A 27709-nucleotide genomic window follows, 5' to 3' on the forward strand; every position below is an offset into this window, starting at 1 on the left:
TGAAAATTGATTACTTACTTCATTAACTTGACAAACGAAGCTTACACTGAATGTCCGTGCACAACAAAGAATGTAACCTCATCTTTTGCACCTCAAAGCAAAGCTTCACACAATAATGAACTTCCTCTACCTCACCATACAATATTTTTCAAAGTGAAGAAGACAATGGAATTTTAAAAAGTTCGTCGGATGCCAGTCACAATTGATCAGGTGCAGGAAGCAATTGCCTTGTTAATATCCTTTTTTTTAAAATGGACTGGCCCATTTTTTATTATATTTCGTCCTTATCACATTTTTATATATATAATAAGGAGATTTGAATGAGATTTTATTAAGAGATTTCTTCTTAATTTCATTTAAATAATAATGTTTTTAAAAATGTAAAATAAGTTTATGTGTAATCATGAATTTGGGGGGAGAGTGTATCTCGGTTATGTTGGGAGAAATTTGAAGTGTTATTGGGAGTTATTTTTTTGAATGAAGCAGTTATTTCCACGCTATCACAATATCCGGCCTTGCATTTTCATCGGCTTCGTACGTTCAAAAGAACATAGTAGCCAAGCGTTTTACATTCCCTCAGAGTAGGAGTTAAGCTGTTAATATTTGAGTATTACAAATGAAAGATACAAAATCTCATCTTCAGCTTTTTCCCGCATTAATTGCAGCCTGCACAAAATCTTCACACCGGGTGAATCCGCCAGACAACACTTCAGCAAGAACACCAACTATGTCAAAGGCCTCCTGCAAGTCCTCTGCAGAACTAATGTCATCAAGCCATGACAGCATCTCGTTGGGGAATCCAAGCAGCTCCTTTACATTCAAGAGTCGCTCTGTCATCACTACTTCCCAGCCTTCCAGGTTTCCACTTTCATCTTCCCCTTCTGTTGTAGATGAAGCCCCATCAGTCCTTGCAGGTGTTGCACTTGCTGATTTCTTGACCTTGAAGAAATGTTGTAACTGCTCAATTAAGCCTGTATAGACAAGCATTGGACGAATAATAGACAAAAGATCATTCTTCCCTGCTTCTGCTGTAGCATTTTGGCCCACGGTTCCAGATTCTACACCTTGTGGAGGAGATGTAGCAGATGGTGCACGGGAATGTGTGTGCTGCATGTATGCATGGTAAATTCCACGCTGCAGAAAAGCGCGGCGATGCTGCAGCCAGGACTCGTAAGACTCCGAGAGAAATGAGTTTACCATCATAAATTGGACAGTCTCTTCTGTGCCGAGTGTAGGTTGGGTGCCAGATGGAGAAGAGGGTCTGACATCTGACGAGGAAGAGGATATGTATGCTGATACTGCCCTGGCCATGTTGCGACGCTGAGAGGGGCTTCCTTGATCAAGTAGATGGCGTGCCATTTGGATCATAAATGGGAGGAAACGGGAATTACTTTCTCGTCCACCCCCTCGACAATCTACACTGAACGATGCTCCTGTTGCAAACCGAGCTAACATCTACAAAGATGGGAAAAAAATGCATGAACACCAGTCAGACAATAATCACTTGATTAATCATTTTAAGCTTTTATTATTATTTTTATCATTACAATCTTAATCGTCAAACTCCCCACTCGGAAACAGGAAAAGAACAAACATATTGCAGCTGAGTAACATACCAGAACAATGTCATAAGTCAGCAGGCGGAGCCTATTTCCATCAGCACGTCCAAGAGCATTCAGGTTGTCCCAATACTGGTCAACATGCCGAAGATACTGTGCCAGAGGAACAGATGGACCTCTGACCGGGAATAATGAATTACACAGAGACTCGTTGTTTCTAAGTGTTGCCCCATCCCACTCTTTCTTTGGATTCCTCAAAGCAGCATCAGCTCTCTTGGCCTCTTGGTGGCACTGGAAATGAATAATATTGAAGTAACTTACAGTAGTGTAAACGCACTCTCCTCCACGAGCACTTCCTGAAGAACCAACACCTAGATTCACTCGCTTACTATAAGAGTAAGCCCCCAATAAATCAGCAGGTCTTAAACTGTATCCTTCCCGGCATACCATGCATGCCAGCCCATCCTCCTCCTCTTGGACATCTTCTAAACCTTCAAGGACTGGGTGAGCAACAACAATGCGTTCACCTCCTTCTTGACGCATTCCAAGCCCCTATATCAGACATAAAGGATAATTCAAAAGGGAACACGAAATCAGATTCCGATAGAATTTGAAGTAGAATATGTACAAAGCATGCCATATCTGAATGAAAATTCAATCTGGTGAAGGAAAGCAATAAACAAGAAATATATATAAACAACAGAAAAGTTCCACTAAACTAAAATCAGCATTTTGCATTGACAGACAACAACAGAGTAGAATCACCATTCATATCAAACATTATGTTTGATCAGGCATAGTAAGCACTTAGAAAATCCCCGATGCCCTTTTCCCAATCAAAGAACATGCATGCTTAACCAAGAAAACAACCCAACAGTAAACTTAGTTTTACCATTTCAAACACTATTGTCTTTAAACTCAAGTGAGTAAATAAAGGTTTTATATAAAATACCTGAAGCAATTCCTCTCTCTTTCTTAAAGCCCGGCGCCTCATTTCATCCCTAGTTGCATGCCGCAGTTTACACACCTTCTCCTCCAAGAATCCATCTCCTTTGCCCTCCTTGTTAGATAGTGTGTCCAACAAATTTTCGGCCCTTACCCCAATTTCATTTACTACTGTAACTCCTTCCAAGGCATGCAACAAGGGTAAGATACCTTCTTCATCAATACACTTTTGAGTGAGCATATGCCCCATTGATAAACCCCTCAGCAAAGACAATATAAGAGGGACAGATGGCAGGGTTAAACCCTGTGCCCATTCAGCACTGCTCTTAAAGCCAGCCTGCCCTGTATTGGCAAAATTATCTTTCAAATATGTCATTGCAGTTTTAGTTATACCTTTCTCTAGGATAATGTCCTTTAATCTCTCTCCACAAGAACTTGTCTTGAGAGACTCTGAAACTCTAACAAAATTTTCCAGTGTGAATCTCTGTTTTGCAACTTGCTGAGAAATATTATCATCCTTTGGATTAATCAGATGTTGTTTCTGCAAATGGTCAAATGCACCCCAATCTTGCAAGTAAGGACTAAAATGCTCGATAAGAGCTTCCATTGCTGCAGGTTCACCATAGGTTAAGTAAGGCAATATTCGAGCAACCATCTCTGTGTTCCTCTGTTGTTTGTTTGATTTCTTAAGCCCCAATGGATGAGATAATCTCTCCAAGAACATTAGAACTATCTTTTTGGCTTGTTCACCTGTCCCAGCTTCTTCACTAGTGACAGTAAAGGCACTTTGTGTGATGCTTATATTGTCACTTTCATTTGCTTCTATGGTCAGACTTTCAACAATCAAAAGTATGCCTTCAGCTGGCTCCATAGCATCAACTGAGAAAGCTCGCCTTGCGGTCTCAAGAAGCAAACCTAAAGCTCCTAGCTTCAACAAGGCCCTTCTATTTTCTCTGATTTTGCAACAGTACATAAGAAGATTAAGAACTGCAACCAGTTGCTCCTGATTGGACTTGAAATCATCTCGCAGACGCTACACATCAGGAAAATGCGAGAAAATTATATTATCAATGTAAAGGTTTCAAACTGCAGGATTAGACGTTTTACCAAAACATCACACTAACATCAAAGCAACTACTAAATGAGCATGTCAAGTACAATGTCATTGTTTTGTCAATCTAGATGAAGATAAAATAATATCCAAAGAACCATTCCCAGTGAAAAATTATAATAAAGCAACAAAACTTTTTTAAAACTATACCATTCTCATTGAAAAGAACCATGATGTGTAGTAGTATTAGAGTAGTCTTACTCTAATATGTAATGATGAGATAGAATTTCTCCTAACCTAAAATAAATCTACTAGTATTAGAGATTTATTAGTATTCTTTAAAACAAAATCAAATTTAAACTGTACAATTAAATCAAATAAAATACAATATAATATATAGTAAATGGAACATATATACCTAATTTGTTTCGCAGCATATAACTGAAGAAAAGAATACATTAAAATAAAATAAGAGGTTTTCTTTTATCTATCTTAATCTTTCTGTTACATTGTTTCTCTCGGTGGTTTGTTATTTTCAGCTGTCCCCTTTCGTGTATCTGTTTTGTGTGTTTTGCTCTTTTTGCTTTCAAGGGTAGCTTCTATAAAGGCTCTCTTTGTATTCAGCTTTATACAAGATAGAAATAATAAATTATATATCACGTCAGTTTCTCTAAGAAATAAATATTATCAAAATGTTAGTACTATTTTTCTTGTAATACTTCAACTTCTATAGATGCTACAATGTTGTAGGCTAGTGTATTCAAAATAAGAGGCAGATTTATAAAAACTGTGAATATACAGCGGTCCAACTTAGAAAGACTTGCCAGCAGATAGCAAATGAACTTAAGAAACAATCATAAACGTCACAATTCACTTCCAAGCAGTTGTCAAACAGATATTAATTCACAGTTGATGTATTTCCCATGCATGAATTTTTAATTAAAAAAGAATGTTCATCAATTCCTATGTCTGCAAACATTAAAGTAGTTGAAATTTCCAAATACGACAATGTTCAAGTCAACAGATATCAATGAAAAAATTGCAAACCTGAATCATGGCCAGTAGTATCTCCAGTCCACCACACTCCCGAATAGCACCTGCTATGGCAAACTCAACCTCTGGATCCTGAGACTCCTCTCTATCTTCCTCCAACTCTTTAATCATAGGCTCAGTTGCCTCACCATCCAAACCCTGGAAATCATATTTAATCAAATATACTATATGAGTTCAAAACCAAATCTTTATCAAATAAACCAAATCATGTGCTCAATAATGGAAACAAACCTGAAGCCGATAAGTTACTGTCATTGGAGGGCAATCTCTGCATGAGTTGACAGCATTTGGAGACAACAAGTTGGAATTAGTCAGGTTTGATGATTGATTTGATTTCTTCCAGACTTGCTCATACACTTGTGCAATGCTCAAATCAAGAGAGATAATATTTCCAGCAACTAACAATTCCATTCCATAGTCATCCTCAAGAAGACCTAACAATTCCAACTGATGGCAGATCTTGTTCTTAACATCTCGCATTAATGGACCAATTTCAACACTTGAATATGGATTCTTAGTCATTGATCCCCTGATAAATTCTTCTTGTGTATGTGCTTTGTTCAGGACCAACAAATATACAGGCTCCGGTTTTGAGGGGCAGATCACATTGCAGAGTTGCTCTAAGATAAACTACAAAAGCAGATGTAGATCACATCAAGTTCACAAAACGAGTGAAAAATCTTATTGTAAGTTTAACATTCATTACGTACAAGAATTCCTAAGTAACCAAACCAAATTGATACTTTGTTGGATAGAAAATTATTACAACTGATTCAAGGGATAAATAAGTTAGTTAGGAGAATGAAAAATATAATTCATCCATACCAAACAAGCCCGCCCCTTTCTCTCCTCCCTGTGTATTTCCAGGCCATTGACACATGCCCTAATGAATTGTCGCTTGTTTTCACTGCTTTCCAGCAGCAGACTATCTAAACGATCTTTAAGGAGACGATTGCAATCACTTATCAACTTTGTCTTTTGAACTATCAAGCCGCGAATTACAATAAGGGCCTCAAGAATTTCTGAAAGCAAGTCATCTCGCATGAATCTGGAAACAATAACATTTTTTAATGAGATGTAAACCAAAGTTGTAACATCAAAAGTAAAATTAATCAATAAAAAATTGTACCTTGATCTAACATTTGGAACCTCCAAAAATTTACCAAGAAGCTCTATGAGCTTGTGAAGGATAAACCCCTGGGTTATATCAATGTGCAGACTCCTCTCCAAAGACTCAACATTATTTACTTCTTGGGTAATTAGTGTACATATTGTCCGTAGACACCCCCGAACAGTCAAAAATAAAAGAGACTCCTCTGAATCTACCATCTTGAATAGCAACTCAAAATACTCTGCAGCACTTTCACCAGCAGAAAGTGTTGCAGGTAACAAAGAAACCACTAGGTTCAGCAATCGAAATCGTCTGGATGAACTTTGAGCACAAAGCATGCTTATGAGTGTGCACATCTCTGATCTAATAGATTGAGAACAAGCACTCAAAACAAGTTCTTTAACCCATGATCCCAACTCAAACACCGACAAGTCACTTTTAGCTGCTTTACCCACACGACGCTTCCACCTCAAAGCATATTTAAGGGCTAGGTAATCATGCCTCTGGGGTCGTGACCTCTGGCTTATACCTTTGACAGCCTGAGATACTTTATATTGCCTTCTAACAAAATCAAGATAGGAAGCTCCCCTCTCCCATTCTGAATAGCTCAGTAATTGAATATCTCGAGTCTTGGGTGTCGCATCCCAATTTCTTTCTGATGAATCAGGAAAGGCTTTTGTTCCATTAACAGCGACAGCCCCAGTCATGGACCCAGACACACTTTGAATGCTCTCATCCTTTGTATTTGCAGGAGATTTCCCAAGTCCTTGCTCTTTGTCTGGTGTCTCAGGTTTTGGAGGTGTGCAGGCCTGAGATATAATTCTCAGACAAGGAAGAATGACATGCTCAGATATTGCCGGATGCTTGGCACCTAACTTGATGGAAGAAAACAATAATTGAAACACAACACGTAATCTGGATTCCCAGAATTCATCAGCCAAAGAACACACCTCAGAAAGTAGTAACAGTTCCTCACGCGTAGTCACAGCAATATCCATGGAGCGATGATGCTCAAGGCAGTACAAAACTTTCTTTTGTATCAGACTGTTCAACTCAGTAACTGCATTTACATCACCTTCAGATAAAGAACAAAGTACGATCCTTGCTTGAACACGGGCAGCTTTAGTCCCTTGATGAATGTTATTCTCAAATAACTCAGACAAAATGCCAGATGAAACAAGTTGTTTCTTAGAATTTGGATGCCTTGCTAGCACCTGTAGTAGTTCCAGACATTGTGTTACAAATGTAGTTGCACAGCCGTAGCAATTATTTGGTGATCTGGAAACAATAAATCTTGAGGCCACGCTAGCATCAGAATGCTTCTGGTGCAGATAATTCATCAACACCTTGCGTAGTCCTTGCAGTGTCTGGACACTTTTGCTGACAGAATCAAAAGCTGCTTTGCACTTCTCACCATACAAAACTCCAAGAAGAGCAATCTTCCTGTTGATTTTACATGAGGGACCAGGTAAAGAAACCATCATTTGCTGTACAGAGTCCTTCTGTTGCGAGTCTATTTCACTATCACCAATGCTTGATACAATTTTCAGCAAGGGCTTTTTGAAACCCAAAAGTTGCTGGTATCTTCTATGAGCATTCTCTGATTCAGATTCTATGGCTGCCAATCCCTTCTTCATATCTTCATCATTCTCCATATTATCAAATGTGAAACTTGGCTTTGCCATAAAATTAAACTCAAACCGCCCATATTTACTGTATCCACACTCATTGCATAGAAAAGAATCTAAATTCTCATAATTAATGTTGCGACATTGCCTACATTGATAAGCATTTTCATGACAATTGCTACATATGCCATGTTTATCTGTGACTGGACGACTACAACGTGGACATTGCAATGGTTCAAGAGACAATGCCTGAAGATTTTCATAGAATGAATCTAATTCAATCATGAAGTTACAAGCCGTAATTGGAATGGGAAATTCAACTTTAAGCTCTGTCTGATTGAATGCAAGATGACAACTTTTTGCACGCTTCCATAAAGACCAGTTATTTTTCAACTCAGACAAGTCAGTGACTGGCCTGTTATTGTAGTATAGGTTCAAAACCTTCACTGATTTTGACTTTCTGGCATCATGAACATTCATTGTCACAGTCTGGATTGTGTAACTCCCAGTGCATTTCACTATGATCCGGTTGTCAGTGAATTTTGTTTCAGATTTCAGAGATTCTAGCTTCATCTTGCTGTAAGGTACTTCAGGAGTGCTGCAGGCAACACAAGGTTCACTCTCCAGATAGTATCCATCAAATTCCACTAAGCCACTCAGAGTATTATATATGCGGGAATTTGGATGGTTGGCTAACAACTCATTCTGTGAATGGAGAGTCTCAAAGATACATCTAATTACATCCGATGTCAAGCATCGGTCCACAAGGTCAGAAATCTTGTGTTTTGAACTAGAATCAGGGGATCTTCCAAGCAACCAAGTAACAAGTTCTGTATACTCCACAATATTCTGTCCATACATGGGAAGGAATTTAACTTTCTGCAAGAGTGCAGAGAGAATGGTCTCCTTAAATGTTGGTTTAGCATGATGCCAGACACCATATAAAACTAATTTGGCTTCTACACGCACAGTAATTGAATTCCACTCCAAAAGGAAACAATCTATGAACTGTTTCAAAATATTGCCACTCTTGTCAGTGAAGACATCCACTGCTGCTTCCATATCTAAATAAGACTTCTCCGAACCAGATTCAGCTCCATCTTCACCTTTCTTTTTCTTCTTTGATTCTTGAGTGGTACCTGATTTGTTTGAACTTAGGTCTCCTGACTCCATTTTCGGAGGAGTGTGACCAACATCTTTTCCTGTATAGAAGGCAAAATTAAGAAGTTTAAGAGTCTGAATAACAGACTCTTCACCAAAATAAAATATACCATTTATCAGGAAAGACAAAATATCTCCATTCCTTAAACAGTACTTCTGCCAGTTACGAGGACGCGCAGCTGCAACTTCTGCCATAGTGGAAAGGCATTTCACAATCTTTACACTTCTTTCATATGGGATGGGATTATTTTGAAAACCACCGGATTTGTTTATGTGTTTATAAAGTCTCTTGGCTTCACTAGAGAACTGCCAAGAGTCTCGAACACTGTAATAATGAGACTTGCTCCCACAGAGATGTAGAAAAAGCCTCCTGGCATATCTTCTTACAAAATTGGTGTGAGGATTGTTAATGTAACTGCAGAGAACATCTTGATAACCATCAAGCTTCAAATCCTTACCATATGATAACTTGTAGACCTTTTCCTTTTCCCCAGTTTTGTCATGCTTTTCTGGCCGAACAAGGGTGTACACCAGTCGGAAAGCATTCTCTAATAAAAGCCTGTGGTAGTCCATGAAGATATCTGTTCGATGCACTTTGACATACGAATCAGAAAAGAAAGGTGAAAAATTACCAGCTGGTAAATCTCTACGGACTGTTAGTAGAGCCCCACATCCAGGCCCAGTATTACTATGCACACCTTCATTGTTAACAGGAGATTTGAAAACATACACTAGCTGCTGCAATATATCCATTAAATAATTTACAAAAGATTGCTGCCTAAGAGAATCACAAGCTCGAAGCAGTTGTGATGCAAAGTCAATCTTCTCTTGGTCATCTAATGAAGTCTTAACACTGGCTGAGGTTGATGGTGGAAAATGGACCACATTTTTGTCTTGCATGTCAGTTGTTCCACTCTGTCTTGGCATTGAACCATCACTACCAGGCTGATGCCAGTTTCTAAGCATCAATGTGAAAAACATGAAGACCAGGATAGCAACTTCGCCGAATGATGAACGGTATCTGGCTACAAATGGCCTGTTGAGATTAATCTCATCCAAAAACCACTTGATTACCTTCTCCAGATCTAAGCTATCTGGCTTAGAGCTGTCTATAAAAGGTCCACCCACAGCAGATGACAACCTGTAGAAAAGCTGCATAACAGGGATTGCCTGAATTCCTGAGGTTGAATCCATCCATCCTTTCAATTGTTCAAGAAGCTCAGAAAGAAGTAAAGAATTTATGGCCCGTTTTGAAGCAGAAATTGAGACAGGATCACTTAATGAAGTTGCAAAATCCCCAGAATCATTTAGTTCCAAGACATGAATTGATGGAGAAGAATTCTGCATCTGGCTATCAGCAGGAACAGGTAATAAGTTCTGGTCACTAACATCATCAGTTGTGAAGTGAAAGTCACTGCCATCTCCCACGGAATCCACTTCAATTGGAATTGCTGTCATAGGATGATCTCTAGAATGTGGTGGAGGAAGTCGATCTGCATCTAATTCATAGCAAGCCTCACACAAGTCAAAATCAGGACAAACAGTACAATGCCATCTTCGTCTTAGTATAGGTACTGTTGAGCAACCATCACAACAATATTGGACTGATGAAGTGGTTGTGTCATCCTCAATCATGATTTGGTTGTTTCCAGAACTTGAGTCCACAGCACCAGGAACTGACACTACACTCTCAACAGCATCATCAGTAGCCAACATGGTCTGCTTTGGGAAAGGGACCTGAAGCAATCTCGAAGAAATGGCCAAACTGGGGGAAAGGGGATGTGTAAAACGTGAATATCAAATTCAGAGTAAGAAAACAAGAAAGAAATTAGGTAAATACCTGCTAGCTGTTTGAACAGCCTCATTGGTTGAAAAGAGAAGCTTCTTAAGTAACACAACAGAAGGTGCCACAGAATGCACTCCTGCATCTTTTCCATGTAGGGCCAAGCATTCAGCATAGCAATAAATGAGTTCAACCGCAGACATAACAATGTTGTTCATGGTTTGTGTGTCAGGCTGCTCAAAATCCAAAATTCCCCATAAAACTTGCATAAGTACATCCACCACCTCTGAGCCTACACCAGAAAAAGAACATCTTATATCATAATAGAATGACAGAAATAACAAACACGTCCACACAGGACAGAAAGACTTTTAGACTCTTGATTCATAAAATTAGCACCTCCATCAGTTGGATTGTATGATTAGCATAAGGGGAAAATGCATGATTAATCAAACTTATTCTGAATAGCCCAAAATTAATAAAAACACACGAAAATTAGTACAAAGAACATTTGATTTTTGAAACATCAGAACTCATGCATAAATTAAAATTACATGGGTATTTTCTTTAGAAACAATATTTTTCCACTCAAAATGCTGCTGAGTCAAATACCTGAGATCATGCAAACAGAAAACCTACACCACATTACTATGGTTCCTTGATTTCTCTCAATCCTAACCACAATATGATTCTACTAGCTCATAGCTTTCTCATATACCACTAAAGATCCTTCAGAAGTACTTCAATGCTATCCAAGTCATGACTCATCAGATTAATTTGAACAAGAACAATCTCGAAATACAAATATATTGCAAAAAAAAAAAAGAATTGGTTTGATTTCTTCATGAACCATAATAAGTTCAGTGTTATTATAGGCACAATTTAATAGTTCATTTTAACATTTAGTATATTTCATATGATATTAAAACCACAAAGTCACATGTCAAATACCATTATAAATAATGGGTAATTGAAGATTTGGAAAAAAGAAAGTAGATATTTTGTGGGAAGAAATACATGATTTTGAGAACAAAAAATAACATTCAGAAAACTCAATATTAAAATAAGGATCCTTAGCATGCAGTAAACATGGATGTTTCAAATTGACCAATGCCTGTTCTTACTTATCTACCCACTGTGTTTAAAAATATACAAGAAAAAAGCTATTTTTTATGCATTGTACGACTCAATCAGCAAAGACAAATACCATTTGTCTCCAGAAATGTTGCTAAATTTGAGCGGCGTTGCAATGCAATCTTACAAACTGCACGCATCTGGGTGGTGAACTCTTCGATGATCGAACTTCCTGAAGCACCCCCTATCCCTAGCCTTGAGGATAACATTGATGAGGATTTTACAACTCCAAGAAGCCGCATGGTATCCTTAACCTAATGTGAGAATTACAAGTAGTGATATTTAGCACGGCATTACAAGCAGAAATAATGACAAAACAGACTTCGTATAGGAGAAACAAATGACATTATAGATTACTTGATGGTATATCTCTTTCTTTGGAAAAACTGCTTGTAGGACACGACTAGCAGAAGCCTGCAGAATTGGTTCTCTATCACACTCGAATATTGTTTCTAGTAACGGCTTGCACTTCAGTTTTTCAAGTTCAGTTCTTGCTTCCTCAAACCTTGAGCAATCCTGTTGCCTACATGATGAATAGAACTTAGTAATTAGCTTGAGCCCATCTGCTATTACTTGTTCCTGAATAGGAGCAGATTGCATTGACCGGCGCTTCTTTCCAGATCCACTAATTGATGAATTTGAACCAAGTACTCTTGCTTCCATGTCTAAAACAGCATCCATTTTCTCTTTCCAACCAAATTCATCTTTAGCTCGGCCATAAACTTCGAGTGAGTCTATTCTTGGGAGCGTTGAGCCATTAAAGGTTGGCCCAACTGAGATTGCAAATTCTTCATCTGCGAGAAGTGACTCTGCAACAGTGAATGGAATATCATACCAGGACCTCATTCCCTCATCTAATTTAACAACTCTTTGGAAAATAGAAATGCTAGATGGTATGTGACTTGCTGATGTATTTCCCACATGAACACGAAAACCAACCATGACTATATCAGGATTTGAATTGAAGATGGATATCTGTAAAGATACATCAAGGACGAAATTAGGAAGATAAAAGGCTATAATCAATCACTTTCAAAAGACAGCAAAAAAAGCATCTACACAAAGTGAAACTACCTCCCATCCCATGTAATCATCATCATCATTTCCTTACCCGCCCTTCTAATTTTAGTACTTGGACAAAATAAATGTAATTATACAAAACAGATTCCTTTTTACCAAAATATTCATATCCTAAAAGAAAATCACTACCTAAAAAACAATGAAATGTTTTATTGATTACAACTAATAAGAAAACCTGGCCACCCAGACATGGTGTCCGAATCCAACTTCCTAAATTATAACATGCATCAGAAACTACTTACTCAAATAAATAAGCATCCATACATTTCCCCGTATTTGATCAAATTTAGAACATGAAAAGGGGAGCAGGGAAGAGGATAGGAGTTCTACCTTAGAGTATCAATTATAAAATCAGATCCGGGTTATTAAAAAATGGTTATTTAGGACTTTATTTTTAAAAAAGGACTATTACTATATCATCTGGGGGTGTTTGTTGAATTTTTAAACTACTTTCAGTTGTATGGGTATATGTTGGAACCAGATACAAAAGTCCGTATAAAAACAAACCAGGTGGAAATTGGGTTCAAAATAATGCTTTATTAAATTTATACATAATGAACATGCTAATTAAACCATTAGAGTGATCACCAATCCATTCTATCTTATTTGAAATGGTAGAGTGAAAAGCTCAACTTTCTATGAAGAATTTTATTTGAAATTTGCTTCAACTGAGAACTGGTTTAGGCGTTAATCAAACAACCTACACATAAAAACAAGACCCATTGTACCTAAATACTTGATTTTAGGCAGTTGTTGATCCCCCCAGCCACAAAACAGTGTATGTCACAATGTACAACAATTATAAATATTCACTTTGAAATAAAATTAACTGAAACAAATAAGATACCTTAAAACCAGAGGGACTTGGACTTTCTAGAAAGCCATCCTCATTTAGAAAACTCTGTTTAGCTCCGTCAGAATCTCCATTTCTGATGGCATCACCACCTAGTTTCACATCCGGTGTAATGCACACAGTCTTCTCAAAGAAATCAAGAGGAAATTCAGGATTTGTACCAGCATAGGCTTTGTTGAGGATTCCCGAACCCAATTTCTTAACTTTCTCAGATGCTACGATCACACTTGCATCCACACCAGCAGGGGTATGAGAATATATTTGAAGGCTACCATCATCATGTAAAACAAAACAGTGGATTTTATCCTTTGATAATGGTTTGTATGCAGTCATACCAACTATAGGTGAGGTCGAACCAACCGAATGCCGCATACACTGAGCAATTATCTCAGATTCCCCCATTGACACAGTAAGAGCAGAATTTGATTTCATTGTTGATAAGCAAACAAATAATCCACTGCCAGACAGCAATTCTTTCCAATGATGTACTCCAGCAGGCCGGAGATTACTTTCTTGTTCCTCATATACAGAAGACACCTCAACTAGAGAAGCCGCATCAGGGCTTGGGCGACCAACCAATGAGGTGCCATCTTGAAAAGATACAAAGAGTAGCTTATAAGTTGGAGAGAAATATAATGATGATCCCTTTGCATGAGTCTCTTTCCCCTGGAGTTGTACAAGTTCTTTCAATGGCACAGCCCCAACATTACCTTTGACTGACAACTCTAATCTGAATATGTTTCCATTTTCTGAAAGAACAAGGAGAAACATTCTACCTTGGGAAGCTGGACAAAGAACTGCATCAACAATCATGTCATCTTGCAAAGTGAAGTAGTGCATTGGACTGATGTTGTCCAAGGAAAGGTCATATATCTTAACAAATCTGTTAGTCACAACCATCAATTGAACTTGAGAGCACGGAACCCAATCCACCCGTCTAATATATGCTCCTTGCAAAGCTAGTTCAATGGCAAGGCGGTCAATCACTTCACCACGAGGATTCAGTGTCAGGACCTGGCAATCCTCATAACCTGCTACAAGAAGATAGTTCTCAACCACAGGATTGAATGCAAGTTGTACAATTTCAAAGCGGACAATATTTTTGGAAAGAGGTTTCACATTGGTCTTGTCAGCTGTCACAGGTGCAATGGTAGCTTGACCAATCAACTGTGCAACATCGTATATAGCAACTTTATCACCTTCACCAATGGCAAGTCGACCTCGTACACTCACACTGAGTAAAGACTTCACAAGAGAACCACTTGCTAAATGTGATTTAATCTCTTTGGCATTTGAATAATCAACCTTTATCTTGAGATCAAATGATCCACTTTTATATGCTTTCTTTAATTGCAAGAGATCAATGCCATGAGAAATAACCTTGTCTTCACCCGTTCTGATCTTCTTATCCCTAAAATGGTGAGAATCTCGTCTGCTTCGTATAAATGGCAACAAAGAAGAGCAAAGATTCAGCACCTGACTCTCAATATCAAGTTCTTCCAATAACATTGGAATCCCTTCTTGAAGCTCCTTTGGAATACATAACCTGAGAGAGTTATCTGCATCTGAACTGATTTCTTCTTCAAAATCTGAATCACTGTCTGGCAACTGATCCCCGTCCTCAGGGAAAGGTAAAAATGACTGAAAAGTATTTGAGCCTCGAACAGGTGCACTGCTATCTCCGGTAAACTTTCGAGGTTTCAGGCATTGACAATTGCTACCCCTCACACCCCCAGCTCCGCAGTCACAAAAGAATCGGCTTGAACGTGAATAGACAACACGATGACCCCGATGACATACCTTGGCACAGACTGAGCAGCAGCCTTTGGATACAGTCAAGTCACATGTATAGCAGAAATACCAATGTTGCTCCATGAAATTGCTGCCACTGGAAGTAAATGTGCAAACTTTAGAGGCAAGGGCCCTTTCACTGTTAGCATCCTCTTCGTCATCCTTATCTATGCTAAGAACCTCCCCATCAGAAGTTGCATCATCCTCATCCTCATCTACAGAAGTTGCATCACATTCGAGAGAGGTTGATCCCCCTTCTTGATTGGCAGAAAGAATAAATGTCTCAGAATTTTTTCTAGATCCAACCAGCCGAGCAGAAGCATGTCCTACTCCAAGACTATTGCCAGAAGAACACTTCTTAGTTGTCTTTTGCAAGGAAATTTTACCAGATCCACAATCACTCAAGACAGTTTCAATAAAGCCAAATAGAAACTTCAGTCCGGGAAGCAGATTTTCATTGGTCACCAGTTTCTCCATCAACATTACAGTCCTCGTCAGAAGCTGTTTCATCAAGAACTCGCCTCTAGAAATCTGAACAATGAAATTGAAAAAAGACTTTGCTACATGTATATCAAACAACAAAAAGGCAGAATCAAGTGACCCCAATGCAGAATTAAAAATATGCTGTTGCAGTTCTTTTGATTGTTGTTCAGAGGGTGGTGATACAAGACACAGAATAAAATTCATTGTTGACTCCCTAAGAGAAATGGAGCTCCCATTTGCACAGTTCATCCCACAATCTGATTTCATTATGCTTCCTAAAAGCCTCCTCTCCAACCACTGAGATACACATTGTACATCTCTGTCTAGAAATTTCCTTTGTATCTTCATTCTGAGGTCAGGAAATTGCTCGCCAGACAAAAGATCCACAAAGAAACCAAGAACCTTCACATTCACTGATTCAGAGAAACAGGAATCTAAAGAATCTATTAGAACCAAGCCGTCGCCAAGATGCAACTGCAAAACCCTATTCATCTTTTCAGGCACATTTTCAACACCAAGATAAAATTGAAATATAACAGACTTTGAAGGGTCTTTTCTTAGGCTGTTTAATATCTCAATAATTTTACAGATTATCCATTCACGAAGACTGCAATCACTTGCCCCTCCAGCATTGACATCCTTCAGAAACCCTTCCATTTGTTTCATTAGAATTAAATTTTCATAACATGATAATTCCAGTTCAGCACTCAAGCTCTGATAGATAGTGTCGCATTGCCCATGGACACTTTCGAAGATCCTATCATACTTGATGACTGTTACTGCATCAAGAACTTGTTCAAGGACTTCAGCCTCCATGTTAATAATATTTCCTGTTTCTTTTATTCTAAGTAACCCATTTAAGGCAAAGATAATTCCTCTTATACTAAGGACACAAGAAAACATAGTAGCACTGGGAGTAGAGAGATTGAAAGGAAATCCATGCAATAGGCACTCCCAAGAAGCTTTAGAAAAAATTCCAGAAGTTTTTTTATCAACAACAGCATCCAGCCTTGATATGAGGGAAATAATAGATTGCAACTCGCCTGCATTGGAACCACTCCTCTCCAGGAGCTCATCCTGCAGGCTTTGGTCCATTTCAGTATGTTTCAGAAGCAAGAATGGGGAAAACCCAGAGGCCAGATTTTGCTTGTTACTAAGGATATCAAGGAAAGCGATTTGACAAACTTGTAAATACTTGTTCAGCAATGATGAGAACAACCTTACAAGCAATGCAAATTGGCCAGACTCAATCATGGAGGAAATCATGTTTCCAGCAAGTTTAACATAGTTATCATCCCCCAAAGCATTCTCCATCCAGATTAGACCATGTCCAGAAATAGCATTGTCCATGTAATATTTCCATATGCCCACATTAGTGAACGAGAGCACCAGAGAAAGCCACATTCCACCTCTGAGGAAATACCAATCTGATTGCTCAATGCATTCTGGTATGGAAAAAGAATTTAAATGTTGAAGCATGCTCAATATAACATCTGGAGAAATATTTACTTTCCCAATGCCCTCTGGATGGCCAAGGAGTAAATGGCTGAAGTGGAAAAAATGAAACATATTAGACAGATCCACAGGATGGTCTTGATCCCAAGCTATAATTGAATGGACAGCATCAAAGCCTACATAAGGAATATCCCAACAAAGGGAGAAAACATATCTTTCAACAATTAGATCTTCAACTGCAACAGCTCTTTTACCACTCCAAAATCCCAGAATCAGCGAAAAAGTAAAATATATCTCTTCCCAGTTCAAAGCTAAGCTGTCAATTGCCAAACCTTCCCTGATAAGAGAAGAAGACCCAGAAATATCAATTAGGTGTCCAATCAAGCTACTCACAAAAGTTTCCTCTCCAATCAATCCACTTGCAATGTTTCTAAATGCAGTTGACAACCAAGATGACATATGATCATTAACTTTGTTTGGGGTGGATGAACCAGAAAGTGGTGCTTCTCTCAACTTAGATCGCACATCTATGAGCAATGATGTTGGACAAGTATGTTGGTGAAATATCATATGTCGTAGAATTAAGATCAACCTTGAAACTACTAAAGCCCAACATGTTAATTGTGTGCTGTTCAAATCTAATGTCGAATTAGAAACTTCTTTGAGGGATGAAAAGATTAATTTTGCCATCACTGCCTTTTCTCCTTCAGAAGACAAGTGGAATGCCATAAGAACTACCTCAATATGAAACAGCAAGGGAAGAGTACCAGCAAGATCATTGATACTTGGGCATTTTATGCAGACTGCTTTTGCCTTCTCAACAACAAAGGTGACATATACCCTGCAAATCTTGGTTCTCAACTGGCTACCAGAAGAACCAACCCTACAAAACAATGTGTGAGCAAGCAGGGTCAGGGTTCTATCATTGTAGCAGAAGGAACCATTCTCAACAGTCAGGATTTTATCCACAAGGTAGTCTTCAAGAGAATCATTCAAAGCATGGTTAGTGAGAAGGTTGCATAAAAGATCAAAGCACAGATCATGAATTTGCCCAATCTTTCCATCATCATGCAATGGAGTGCAACTATCAGACATATTATCTTCAGAACAACAGCCCTGACAACTGAGTAGGGAAAGCAAAATGTCAATGTCTCTACTGCCAAGTTTATTGCAGGCATCAACATAAAGAGAAGGATGCCATTCAGAAGAGAAGATGCAAGTTTTGAGAAAGCTCAAAAGTTCTATAGCAGCTTGCATTGGCATATTTTGGTAGCTGGAACTAGAAACTAATGCAGTAACAGGTGGTTGTTCACATCCATCAGTAGATCCAACAGATCGTCCAGTTTCAGAAAAAAGATCTCCAAAAAGAGCCTCATCCTCATGGCATACTGCATTTTCAACTTCAGATGTTCCAACAACTTTAGCCAAACTAGAATGGGACCTTTCTAATTTTGGCCTTAATTTCAGTCCTTCGGAATGAAGGAACAAAGCAAGTTGCATCAAATTGGTAATCCATTGACTTGACACTGGAAATATCAATTTTAGAATCTCTTCAAAAGTAAATCCCTTCAGCAAAGGAACAGACCCAAGATGAAGACATGAAGGAGAACTGATCTGTGAATCAGTAGAACTGCCAACACATTCCTCCTGGAAGTCTTTCCATTCAAAAGGAATTTGATGTGTTTGTCTTTTCAGATCATTAATGAGCTTCAGAGTATAAACAACAAATCGGGGGATGTAAGCAAGGGGGGGCTTCAAATTGGGAGAAGATTTGTCATATGTCCAAACAGAAGAATCCAAACTCTCCAATATAGCTGCTATAATACATGTTTGAATATTCTGGGCAACATTGCTATTGCCAAAAATAACCTGAACACTGTGAAGAAATTCTTCAATAACCATTAAAACAATGCTATCAAAACTTCCTTCAGTAGTAGCATAGGTATTCACAAACTCCAGTTGAATTCTAAACAAACTACATAGAGTATCAGAAAATGTCGCAACTGCCTTCATCAATACGGCATCGTATTCAACATATGGAACATCTTTCAAAAGACTTCCAAGTATCTTTAACATCCTCAAAATGAAAGACAATCTCCTTCGAAAATTTTGACTCACAGCCCTCTCATCCAATACATCTTTTACTTTAGCTAACTTATTGCACAGCAAGATCAAGCGAGGAGTGTATTTTCCATGGACAACTGCCCAGTGTTGGGATAGAAAGAGAAAATTATTGAAATATTGATCACAAGTTTGTTCAATGAATCCAGATTCTTGCCTATCATGAGGTAAGCGTTCGGAGGCCAAACTCTTTAGAAGCCAATTCATTGATTTTTCATCCTTTGAGCATCTGAATCCTTTTAAAGATGAAAAAATAGCAGTGGTTAGGTTAAAAGAAAAACCATGACAAGACAGCAATTGACTGATTTTGGGTAGTAACGTGATACCTTCTAGGTGGCATTTTTTGTAGTCGTCCACAAAATTACTACAACAATCATCAACAATTGTCAAAATATCTACCAAGGCACTTGCAGTTGTAGGTTGCGACATGTCTGCAACTATATTTATTCCATCAACCAAAGCCATCTCTAAGAGGTATATCATGTTGTTCTGGAAGATGCACCAACAATGAGTAATACAAAAAAAATACCCACTATTTTAACAATAAAAACACAGGTCAGAACAATTAATAGAGAAGATCAACAATTTAACCTATGCCCACCAGAATATACTTTGTTCTAAATATTTTTTAGTAAAGAGATGCCTTTTTGCTTCCTCAGTCCGGAATAGAAATCAGAAAGACCTATTAGCATACAATATCGTGATGGAGAAGGAAGGAACCAACAAAATTGGGCCCAATATACATTTTTTCATTCAATGTCCTAAACATCTCAGGAAGGCTTAAGGCAACTTGGGCTAAATGAACATATAGAGACTTTAGAATCTGTTGCCAAATCTATTATTGTATATGTTTGCCCATCTAACTTATTCTTGAGACAATTCTTTTAACAAAAATAAGGGAACAATGCGATTTTGGTATTATTACATGTAATGTAACACGACTCTTTTTTCTATTTGTAAACTTTCAATTTTCTGTTCTTTAGAGGTTGTTCATCATCTATAACGTAACTTCTTTATTTTTTTAATTTTTTACTTTCTTAAACAATAGAGCATAGACAGCGCGTACTCCATCCTAGAGGTGCAACACTCAAATCCCATTAGTTGCAATGGGGAATAGGCTACCCACTATCGTATGGGTTCCAATCTTCTTTAATGCATTCTTATTTATATATTGAAAAACAAATTACTGTTTCATATTGATGCATAAGTTCATAAAAACTCTTATGCCACTGTTTACTCAATAGAGTTGTCACTGATGCGCCCTATAAAGTAACATTTAAATTGCATTCAAATAATACTCTCTGATCTGTATATTTGAGAATTTAGAGACAAAAATAGACTTCTCTAAAAAGTATTGCCGAATATTCAATAAAGCCTGCACCCTAATTCCATTAAATTTCCACCCTCAACATACCTGAATTCCTAGATCATCACTATCGAATCCTGAATTCTCCAAATAGCACAAAGCAAATTCTATAGACTGCTGCACGATTGCAACCAGTACGCCATCCGCCTGCTCCACTATTCATGCAAACCAAATCACAACACCAAACGATGGTTAAAACTTACAAAAAAAAAAAAAAAACCATTTCAAAACAATAGAAAAACAGGAAGAGAAAACTTAGATGCAGCTAGATAGGTGTTTTGGTGCTTTCTCCGATCACAATTGGAATAGCTTCATCTTAATAACTTACATAATAAATGTTTCTATAAAAGTTCAACACAACAACCGACATTACTGCGTCGAAACTCAATCTGATTGGAGAACATCGCCATAACTACATATAAAACAGTCTCTCAAGTTTTTGTGTATAAAAAGGAAAACACTCACACAACAACAACGAAGATCACACAAGTCAAATCGTGCAACAGCAAATCAAGTTCGTAAGAGTACCTGAGAAAGATCGAGAAGCGGACGCGATTGCGTAGGCGAAGGAAGAAATTCCGTGAATCTGCGCGTCGGTCCAGGAGAGGAAGCACGAGGTTCCGTCCTCAGACGATTGGAGAGCGCGGCGGAGGAGCGAGCAGAAGGCTTTGAGACCTAACCGCACGGCGTCATCGGAGCGGAGCTGTTTGATGAACTCGGCGGAGGAGGAGGAGGAAAGAGCGTCAGCCAGGACGGTGAGGCCCTCGGCCATGACGGAGCGAATCGAGAGAGAGAAAGAGGTTTGTTTGAAGAAGAGTGAGTGTGTTATGCAGAAGTGGAATTGAGTAAAAAGACGTGTAGTAAGGGGTTTATGGTATTTATAGTGTTGAAGCCGTGATGAATGAATTGGAGAAGAAGAAAGGGACAGAGATATAGTATTACTATTGGTGCTGCTTTCTGAGTTTGCTTAATGGGAAAGCACCATTTTACCATTTCTCATTTCTCATTTCTCATTTCTCATTTCTCATTTCATTTCATTTCATTCTACTTTCGCTCTTCTCTTCTCCCATTGCCAAACACAACAAAATAAACCCCAAATAATGTTAAAATAATTATCTAAAAACCCTTTCTTACTCTCCCATTTTGTAATCTAACACTGTGGTTCGTTTGCTTCTATTTTTATTTATTTTTCACTATTTATTTATCTTTAAAAAAAAAAACTAAAATGAGAGTTAGATAGAATGCATGTATGTGACTTGAAGCTATGTGATAAAGTATAAATGTCAAAAATGAAGAAAAGGAGTTTTTCTTTTTGGCTTAATGATTAAAAGCATACACACCAATGCAGAAGGATTAAAATTGAAAATGTGATTTTGGCATAATGTATATAATAAGATAAAAAAATGTTGTAATGATAAGTGCCAAAGTGAACACCACACAAATGAAAGGAAAATGATACAAAATTTAGTAAAAGAGAATAAAACTTAGTGTTTGAAGTTACTTTTTTAGGAGGAAGTTGTGTATGCATACTAATTATAAGTTGAGAAATATTAGAAGGTATAATAAAAGATATTTAGGAAACTCTTAGTTTTATATATTTTTTTCCTTTTTATAACGATTATTTGTAGTGAAAAGGAAAAACAAGATTTAATGTTGACTCGTTTTGTTTATCTTACTTAATTCACTGTAATCATTTTGAACAGTGTCTTCATCCAAAATGTTAAAATGGTTACATAAAAAAACTGTCAAAATGGTTGTTGTCATTTTGAATAATATTATTAAATTATATTAGTTCTTTATTATGTTATTTTCTTTTAATTGTTATTTTTTAATAACAACATTAAAACATGGTAAATCATTATTACAACCAGGTTACTTGTAGTATTCTGTTCAATCAAAACAAAGAGTAAAAGAGATAAAAGAAAATATATCAATTGGTAAATTTTAGAACAGTTATCTTTTGTAGGAGTTAAATGGTGAAAAATAAATATGTAAAACTGTTTGGTTTGATGAACAAAGTGACAGTGACAAAGGAGATGAAGTAGTATGAAATTTACACCTCATAAATTTTCAAACCAGATTACATTTAAAAAATACCTTGTAATGACTGATTTTGTTGTCTTTTTTACATTTTTTTATCGTCAAAATTACAGTTTTGTATTTATTTAACAAAATTATTGGGTTTCAGCATGTTTAAATAAAATCTGCAAAATTGGGTCTCATATTTTTGTTTTTTATTTTGAAAACCTATATGCATAAATTAATACATGTGCAGACATAAAATATGTTTTGTAACATCCTTTAAAACTTTGCATTTGTTAGTTTATATTGAATTGTCCTTTTAACACAATTAACCTGTTTTTTCCCCTTCTCATGGTATTTAGTAAGAAATTGAATATAAGCTAGTTCTAAAGCTTTAAGTTACTAAAGTATAAGTTTTATTTTGTTCTATTAAATTAATTTCAGAATTTCAGAACCTCCTGTTATAATATTTAGAAAATTAGTAAAAAATAATAATCTTTATATCGTCATTTTTTAATTTGTGAAAGCACGTATTTCAAAAACTATATTCCTTATAATTAGGTCCCATCTATGTTAAAATGTAAAGGTTATAACTTCTTTTTATTGCAAGTTACAACAATCAAATACGAACAGAATTTTCAGCAATCATATTGGTGAAATAATTTGAATCATTAATTGATAAAATTAAAACTTCATGATAAACTCTATATATATAGACATACATATATACACACACCTTTTTGTTATTTTTTTTATCTAAACCAAATCCTAAAAATATATTTTTAAAACAGCTTTTGAAATTTTAATTTTTTAAAATATACTTTTTACTTTTATAAAATTAATTTAAGAATATTTTAATTGTAAAATAAATACAAATTGTATAAAAACTAAATCAAAACAAAAAAAAACATCTAAGCACAAAAACTAAATCAAAACAAAAAAAGACATCTAAGCACAGATGAAATTTACGTATAATCTAGTTTAGTAAATAAATTGACGTGTATATGAATTTTTTTTAATCAAATTACTTGCCATCAACCCCATATAAAACGGGCAAATGTCAGATTCGGCACAAATTTTCTGTACCTCTGTAGTTCGAATATAAAACCTATTAAACCATAATAACAACAGAATCATGAAAGATTCGCCAAGTTCTAAAGTCATTAATCTATGCCAAAACTTTTTTCTAAGATTGTCAATAGCTATGGATTGTAAATTGGCAGAAGGATATGTAATGATGCTAGAGATCTACAAATTGAAAAGTGAAAATGACAAGAAAAAATGTCTTAATTCTGATTTTCATCTAAGGTTGTAGCTTGACTGCCATCCAACAGTTCTTGTACACAAAATTTATTTAAGTTTTCATACATTTTCTTCCATTGGTTAGTCATTTGCATTGACATTTGGTAATCATGTTTTAGTTTCTCCGTCTCCATTTCAGAAGCAGCAGATAACCCTTGATGCTGAGACATAAGTTAAAAACAAAAACAAAACGTTAATCACAATCAAAATCAGGTAATGACCATCCTTTAATAAGAGGAGTAACCATATAACAAACCTGAAGTTCCTTAATGTAATTAGATATCTGTTGAGAACTGATGTATTGAGGAACCACAGAACTGCTTCCACCCACAAGACTGACCATAGTGCTCATATCTGAGTCTTCATCTATTGAATTTGCATATTTTTCCAATGGAGGGGGTAAATTAGCCCCTTGCTTTCTTGATGATGTTTGTACATTAGAAGATATGTGATTACTAGAGTTTTCTCGTCTAACAACGATAATATTATTTACAGGCCCTGCAGAATCCACAATACTTAACATTAGTTTTAGCAGACTCAATTTGAAAACATGCATGTAATTGATACTGCCACCTCATGAAGGTGGTTTAGTGACTGGATATGCCATCTGAGAAAAAACCTTGAACAATAACCAAGTGTGTAAAAAGCTATCATGCAGACCATATTGAGAGAAAAAATAATATCGTATTATCCAAGTTAAATAACAATGCATCGCGTATCAAAGGCATTAAGCAAAAATAAAAGTTTAAAAAAAGAAAGGCCCAATAGCAGCAGATATAAATAGGAGTTGAATATATAATTAGAATACTGTCAAGTCCCACTAGATAAGTAAAACAACTGGGCACCAGTGTTTCTTATAATTAAGTAAAAGCTCCTCTACATACAGAAAACATGAGGTACGTTAGTTGCTTTACCATATCACAAACAAATTGCCAGTCTTCACTATATTCTAATTTTGCAAATGAAAACAAGTTTGACCATTGAAAAAGCAGAAAATCATTGGAAAAAAGTTCATGACAAATAGCATAAAATATGCATTACTAAACATAGATACAATCAAAACTCTTTCTACAAAGCAGGTCATATTTCACTGTTTATATAATACCTTTAGCATGTTTGAACATGCGGACAATGTTACGAGTTCTTGCATTCCAAACACGAACCATTCCATCCTCTGACCCGGATATTAACAAATTCTCACTCATGCCATATGCTAAGCAAGTAACTGCCTTGCTGTTACATTGAGAAACAAAATTAGTTAAATGGCACTGCATAGCTTAAACCAACTTTTTATTCTAATAACATGACCACTAGCAAAGAGGAATATGATATGTTACAGAATAAACTAAATCGTGAATGAACATTGCCCCTGCTAATACCATGAATGGCTGTGATACAGGGTCGTGCCTTATGCTGCTTCATGTGCAATAGCAAGCCATGATGCAATGGGTTCAATGGAACAGGCAATAACCATGATATGCCACAACGGCAGTATAGTGCACAATTGACAATCCTAGCTAGAAGTCTAGAAACAATTGACAATCCTTTAAAGATAAATAGTCACCATTTTTTAATTCAAACTCAGAACATGGATTGATGTTTTGTTCAAAAGCTATAACAGCTCAGTTTGTATTTTCATGATGTAAGAGAAAAGGATAACAACCTAAGAACAAGCAATCCTTTTTTGAAATGGGTTGAACTAATAAACTGGAATAAGCTGGGTGTACAAACTATGAATTTCAACATAAACGAGCTCAAATTCATCATCTATTGTAATCAGTAAGGGGACTAAATGTTTCTGAGTTCATCATAGCTAACAATTAAATTCTGTGGGAACTCGATATTCACTTTATTTATCCTTGAATTCTTAAACAAAAACTAACTGCTCTCAAGTCCCAAGTTGTTGCTCTCTAAGATTAATATTATTGCAATTGGCAAATAGAAACTATCATACACGAGCTAGACAGGAGCACAAGACAATAAATGCGTGCAACTAAATTATTCAAGCTTACAAAATATATACGCAATTCAAAGAGATAATTACAATCAAAACACTGATGCATATTCGCAAAACTAACATCAAGTGATAAGACATCATCAACAAGTCTATACTTTTTAAAATAAACACAAAGAAGAAATGACAACCTGTGGTTAGAAAAAGAGCCAATGATATGCATCCCATAATTATTAGTAGCAACGCTTACAGCGTTAAGTGCAGCAATATATATCTTTCCATCTCTACTGCCAGCATAAAAGACGTGCTCAGCTGGATCCAATGCAATGGAATCGATAACTGAAGGGAATACTATATTTCTTAGTAGTGTTCCCCTAGATAAGCTCCATACCTAACAGAAGAACAAATTACAATCCAATTAAGTTGATTACAAACATTCAAACATATACATAAACTATCTCAAAATATATGATTAATTGAGACTAAGTAATTCAAACATATTCTTGAGTAAGCGTACTTCATTGATTATCTATTTTTCTACTACACCACCACACAAAGACAGTAAGACAAACCTTGCAAGTTCGATCCTCTGAAGCTGACACAATAATTGCATTGCACCCTCCATTACCAATAACAACATCAGTCACGCGCAGGGTGTGTCCTGAAAAACTATACTCATAAAGATTATTTGCCTGCTGCCCTCTGAAATCATCGAATATCCTGAACCACGAAATGAAGAGCAGCAAATACTACAATAGTTAGCACTGCTAGCACCCAAGCCGTACACTATCACAAAAGGAAAAATCACTACTGCAACGGAAAGAAAAATAGAAAAAGGGAGAGAAAAGTACATGAAGAGAGACCAAACTCTTACGGTTCCATCTTCAGAACCAGATATCAACAGCGAGTCATCTTCAGAAAAAACCATACAAGTAACCGCCCTAAAATGTGCACGCCACTTTTTAAGCAATCTACCGGTTTCAACCTTACAATCAATGCAAGCAACTCAGCACGGTACAGTAAACAGAAACAGACATAAATTAATTCCCACTTTCAATTCATAATTCTCCACAACCTAACACCACAAAAACTTCAGTACATGTTTATACTATAATTGATTTTTCTTAAGTAAGGGTAAGGCAAGTAATCCCAATTATTGATCAGAAAACCAGACAGTTGAAAAAAATAATGGATCACCAAAAAAAAAACTTACTTCCCAAAAGTAAATATCACCAGACAAAGCTCCACCAACAATGAAGGTTCCCGGGTGATTAGAAGCAAGGGGCTTAATAGGTTCAGCAGGAAAGCTCTTCACTTCAACTTGAGGCTGCACACGCATGACAATGTCATCATCAATTCATTCATTCAATCATTCATTATTAATAATTATCATCATAGAAGAAAATGTTAAATAATAATAAGAAGAAAAGGGAACAACCTTGGACCAGGACCAGAAGAGAACAGAACCAGATGTTGCTGAAGTTTCTCGAAGCTGAGAGGAGGCGATGAAGCGAGAACCGACGGAGACAAGGCCGTGAGAAGGGGACAAGCAAGATTTGTAGCGGAGCTGCTCCGCGCCGGTGTGAAGGTCCCAGCACCCTATTCCGCCGTCAACAGACGACGACGCCAAAACAACCTCCATCCTTCGTCGGAAGCACACGGCGAAAACAAACGAAGAATCGCTTCACTGTTGACGGAGAATATGGTTCTCCGTTTCGGAGGAGGCTACCCAGGGTTTTTTGTTTTGATCTTTGACCCTAGGGTTTCTATTGCTTTTTATAATTTTTTTTATAAAGCTTTCATACTATATTATTATTGATATCTCAGCTTCGAGTAATTTTTTTGTGTGTTTTTATT

At 36.8% G+C, this 27709-nt stretch overlaps 2 protein-coding genes across 2 annotated transcripts; both read right to left on the reverse strand.

The window, feature by feature from the left end:
- Positions 1-486: 486 nt before the first annotated feature.
- On the reverse strand, positions 487-21651 carry LOC137825720 (auxin transport protein BIG). Its single transcript, XM_068631460.1, has 14 exons — positions 21103-21651; positions 20623-20729; positions 19535-19697; positions 13353-19444; positions 11783-12400; positions 11499-11679; positions 10349-10583; positions 5738-10273; positions 5434-5656; positions 4840-5238; positions 4603-4746; positions 2512-3537; positions 1617-2111; positions 487-1455 (listed from the first exon to the last, which is right to left on the reverse strand). Exons 1-14 carry the CDS (start codon positions 21344-21346, stop codon positions 640-642), a joined length of 15279 nt encoding a protein of 5092 aa, XP_068487561.1. The 5' UTR covers positions 21347-21651; the 3' UTR covers positions 487-639.
- Positions 21652-23739: 2088 nt separating this feature from the next.
- LOC137825807 (protein ROOT INITIATION DEFECTIVE 3-like) lies at positions 23740-27656 on the reverse strand. The gene is made up of 8 exons (XM_068631595.1): positions 27291-27656; positions 27066-27179; positions 26704-26837; positions 26425-26572; positions 26044-26243; positions 25004-25131; positions 24155-24396; positions 23740-24059 (listed from the first exon to the last, which is right to left on the reverse strand). The coding sequence occupies exons 1-8, from the start codon at positions 27492-27494 to the stop codon at positions 23883-23885; spliced, it is 1347 nt and encodes a 448-aa protein (XP_068487696.1). The 5' UTR covers positions 27495-27656; the 3' UTR covers positions 23740-23882.
- Positions 27657-27709: the final 53 nt, after the last annotated feature.

This window comes from Phaseolus vulgaris, chromosome 8 (assembly GCF_000499845.2).
Source record: "Phaseolus vulgaris cultivar G19833 chromosome 8, P. vulgaris v2.0, whole genome shotgun sequence".
NCBI lineage: Eukaryota > Viridiplantae > Streptophyta > Magnoliopsida > Fabales > Fabaceae > Phaseolus > Phaseolus vulgaris.

Excerpts from the sequence above, each read along its gene's own strand:
- LOC137825720 (XM_068631460.1), bottom strand. The coding sequence starts at position 21,346 with ATGGCCGAGGGCCTCACCGTCCTGGCTGACGCTCTTTCCTCCTCCTCC. Across the intron at positions 20,730-21,102 it reads CGCTTCTCGATCTTTCTCAG|TGGAGCAGGCGGATGGCGTA; the intron begins GTACTCTTACGA and ends TTGCATGAATAG. Across the intron at positions 3,538-4,602 it reads TACTACTGGCCATGATTCAG|CGTCTGCGAGATGATTTCAA; the intron begins GTTTGCAATTTT and ends CCTGATGTGTAG.
- LOC137825807 (XM_068631595.1), bottom strand. The coding sequence starts at position 27,494 with ATGGAGGTTGTTTTGGCGTCGTCGTCTGTTGACGGCGGAATAGGGTGC. Across the intron at positions 24,397-25,003 it reads CATGTTCAAACATGCTAAAG|GGCCTGTAAATAATATTATC; the intron begins GTATTATATAAA and ends TGGATTCTGCAG. Across the intron at positions 24,060-24,154 it reads ATTACATTAAGGAACTTCAG|CATCAAGGGTTATCTGCTGC; the intron begins GTTTGTTATATG and ends CTTATGTCTCAG.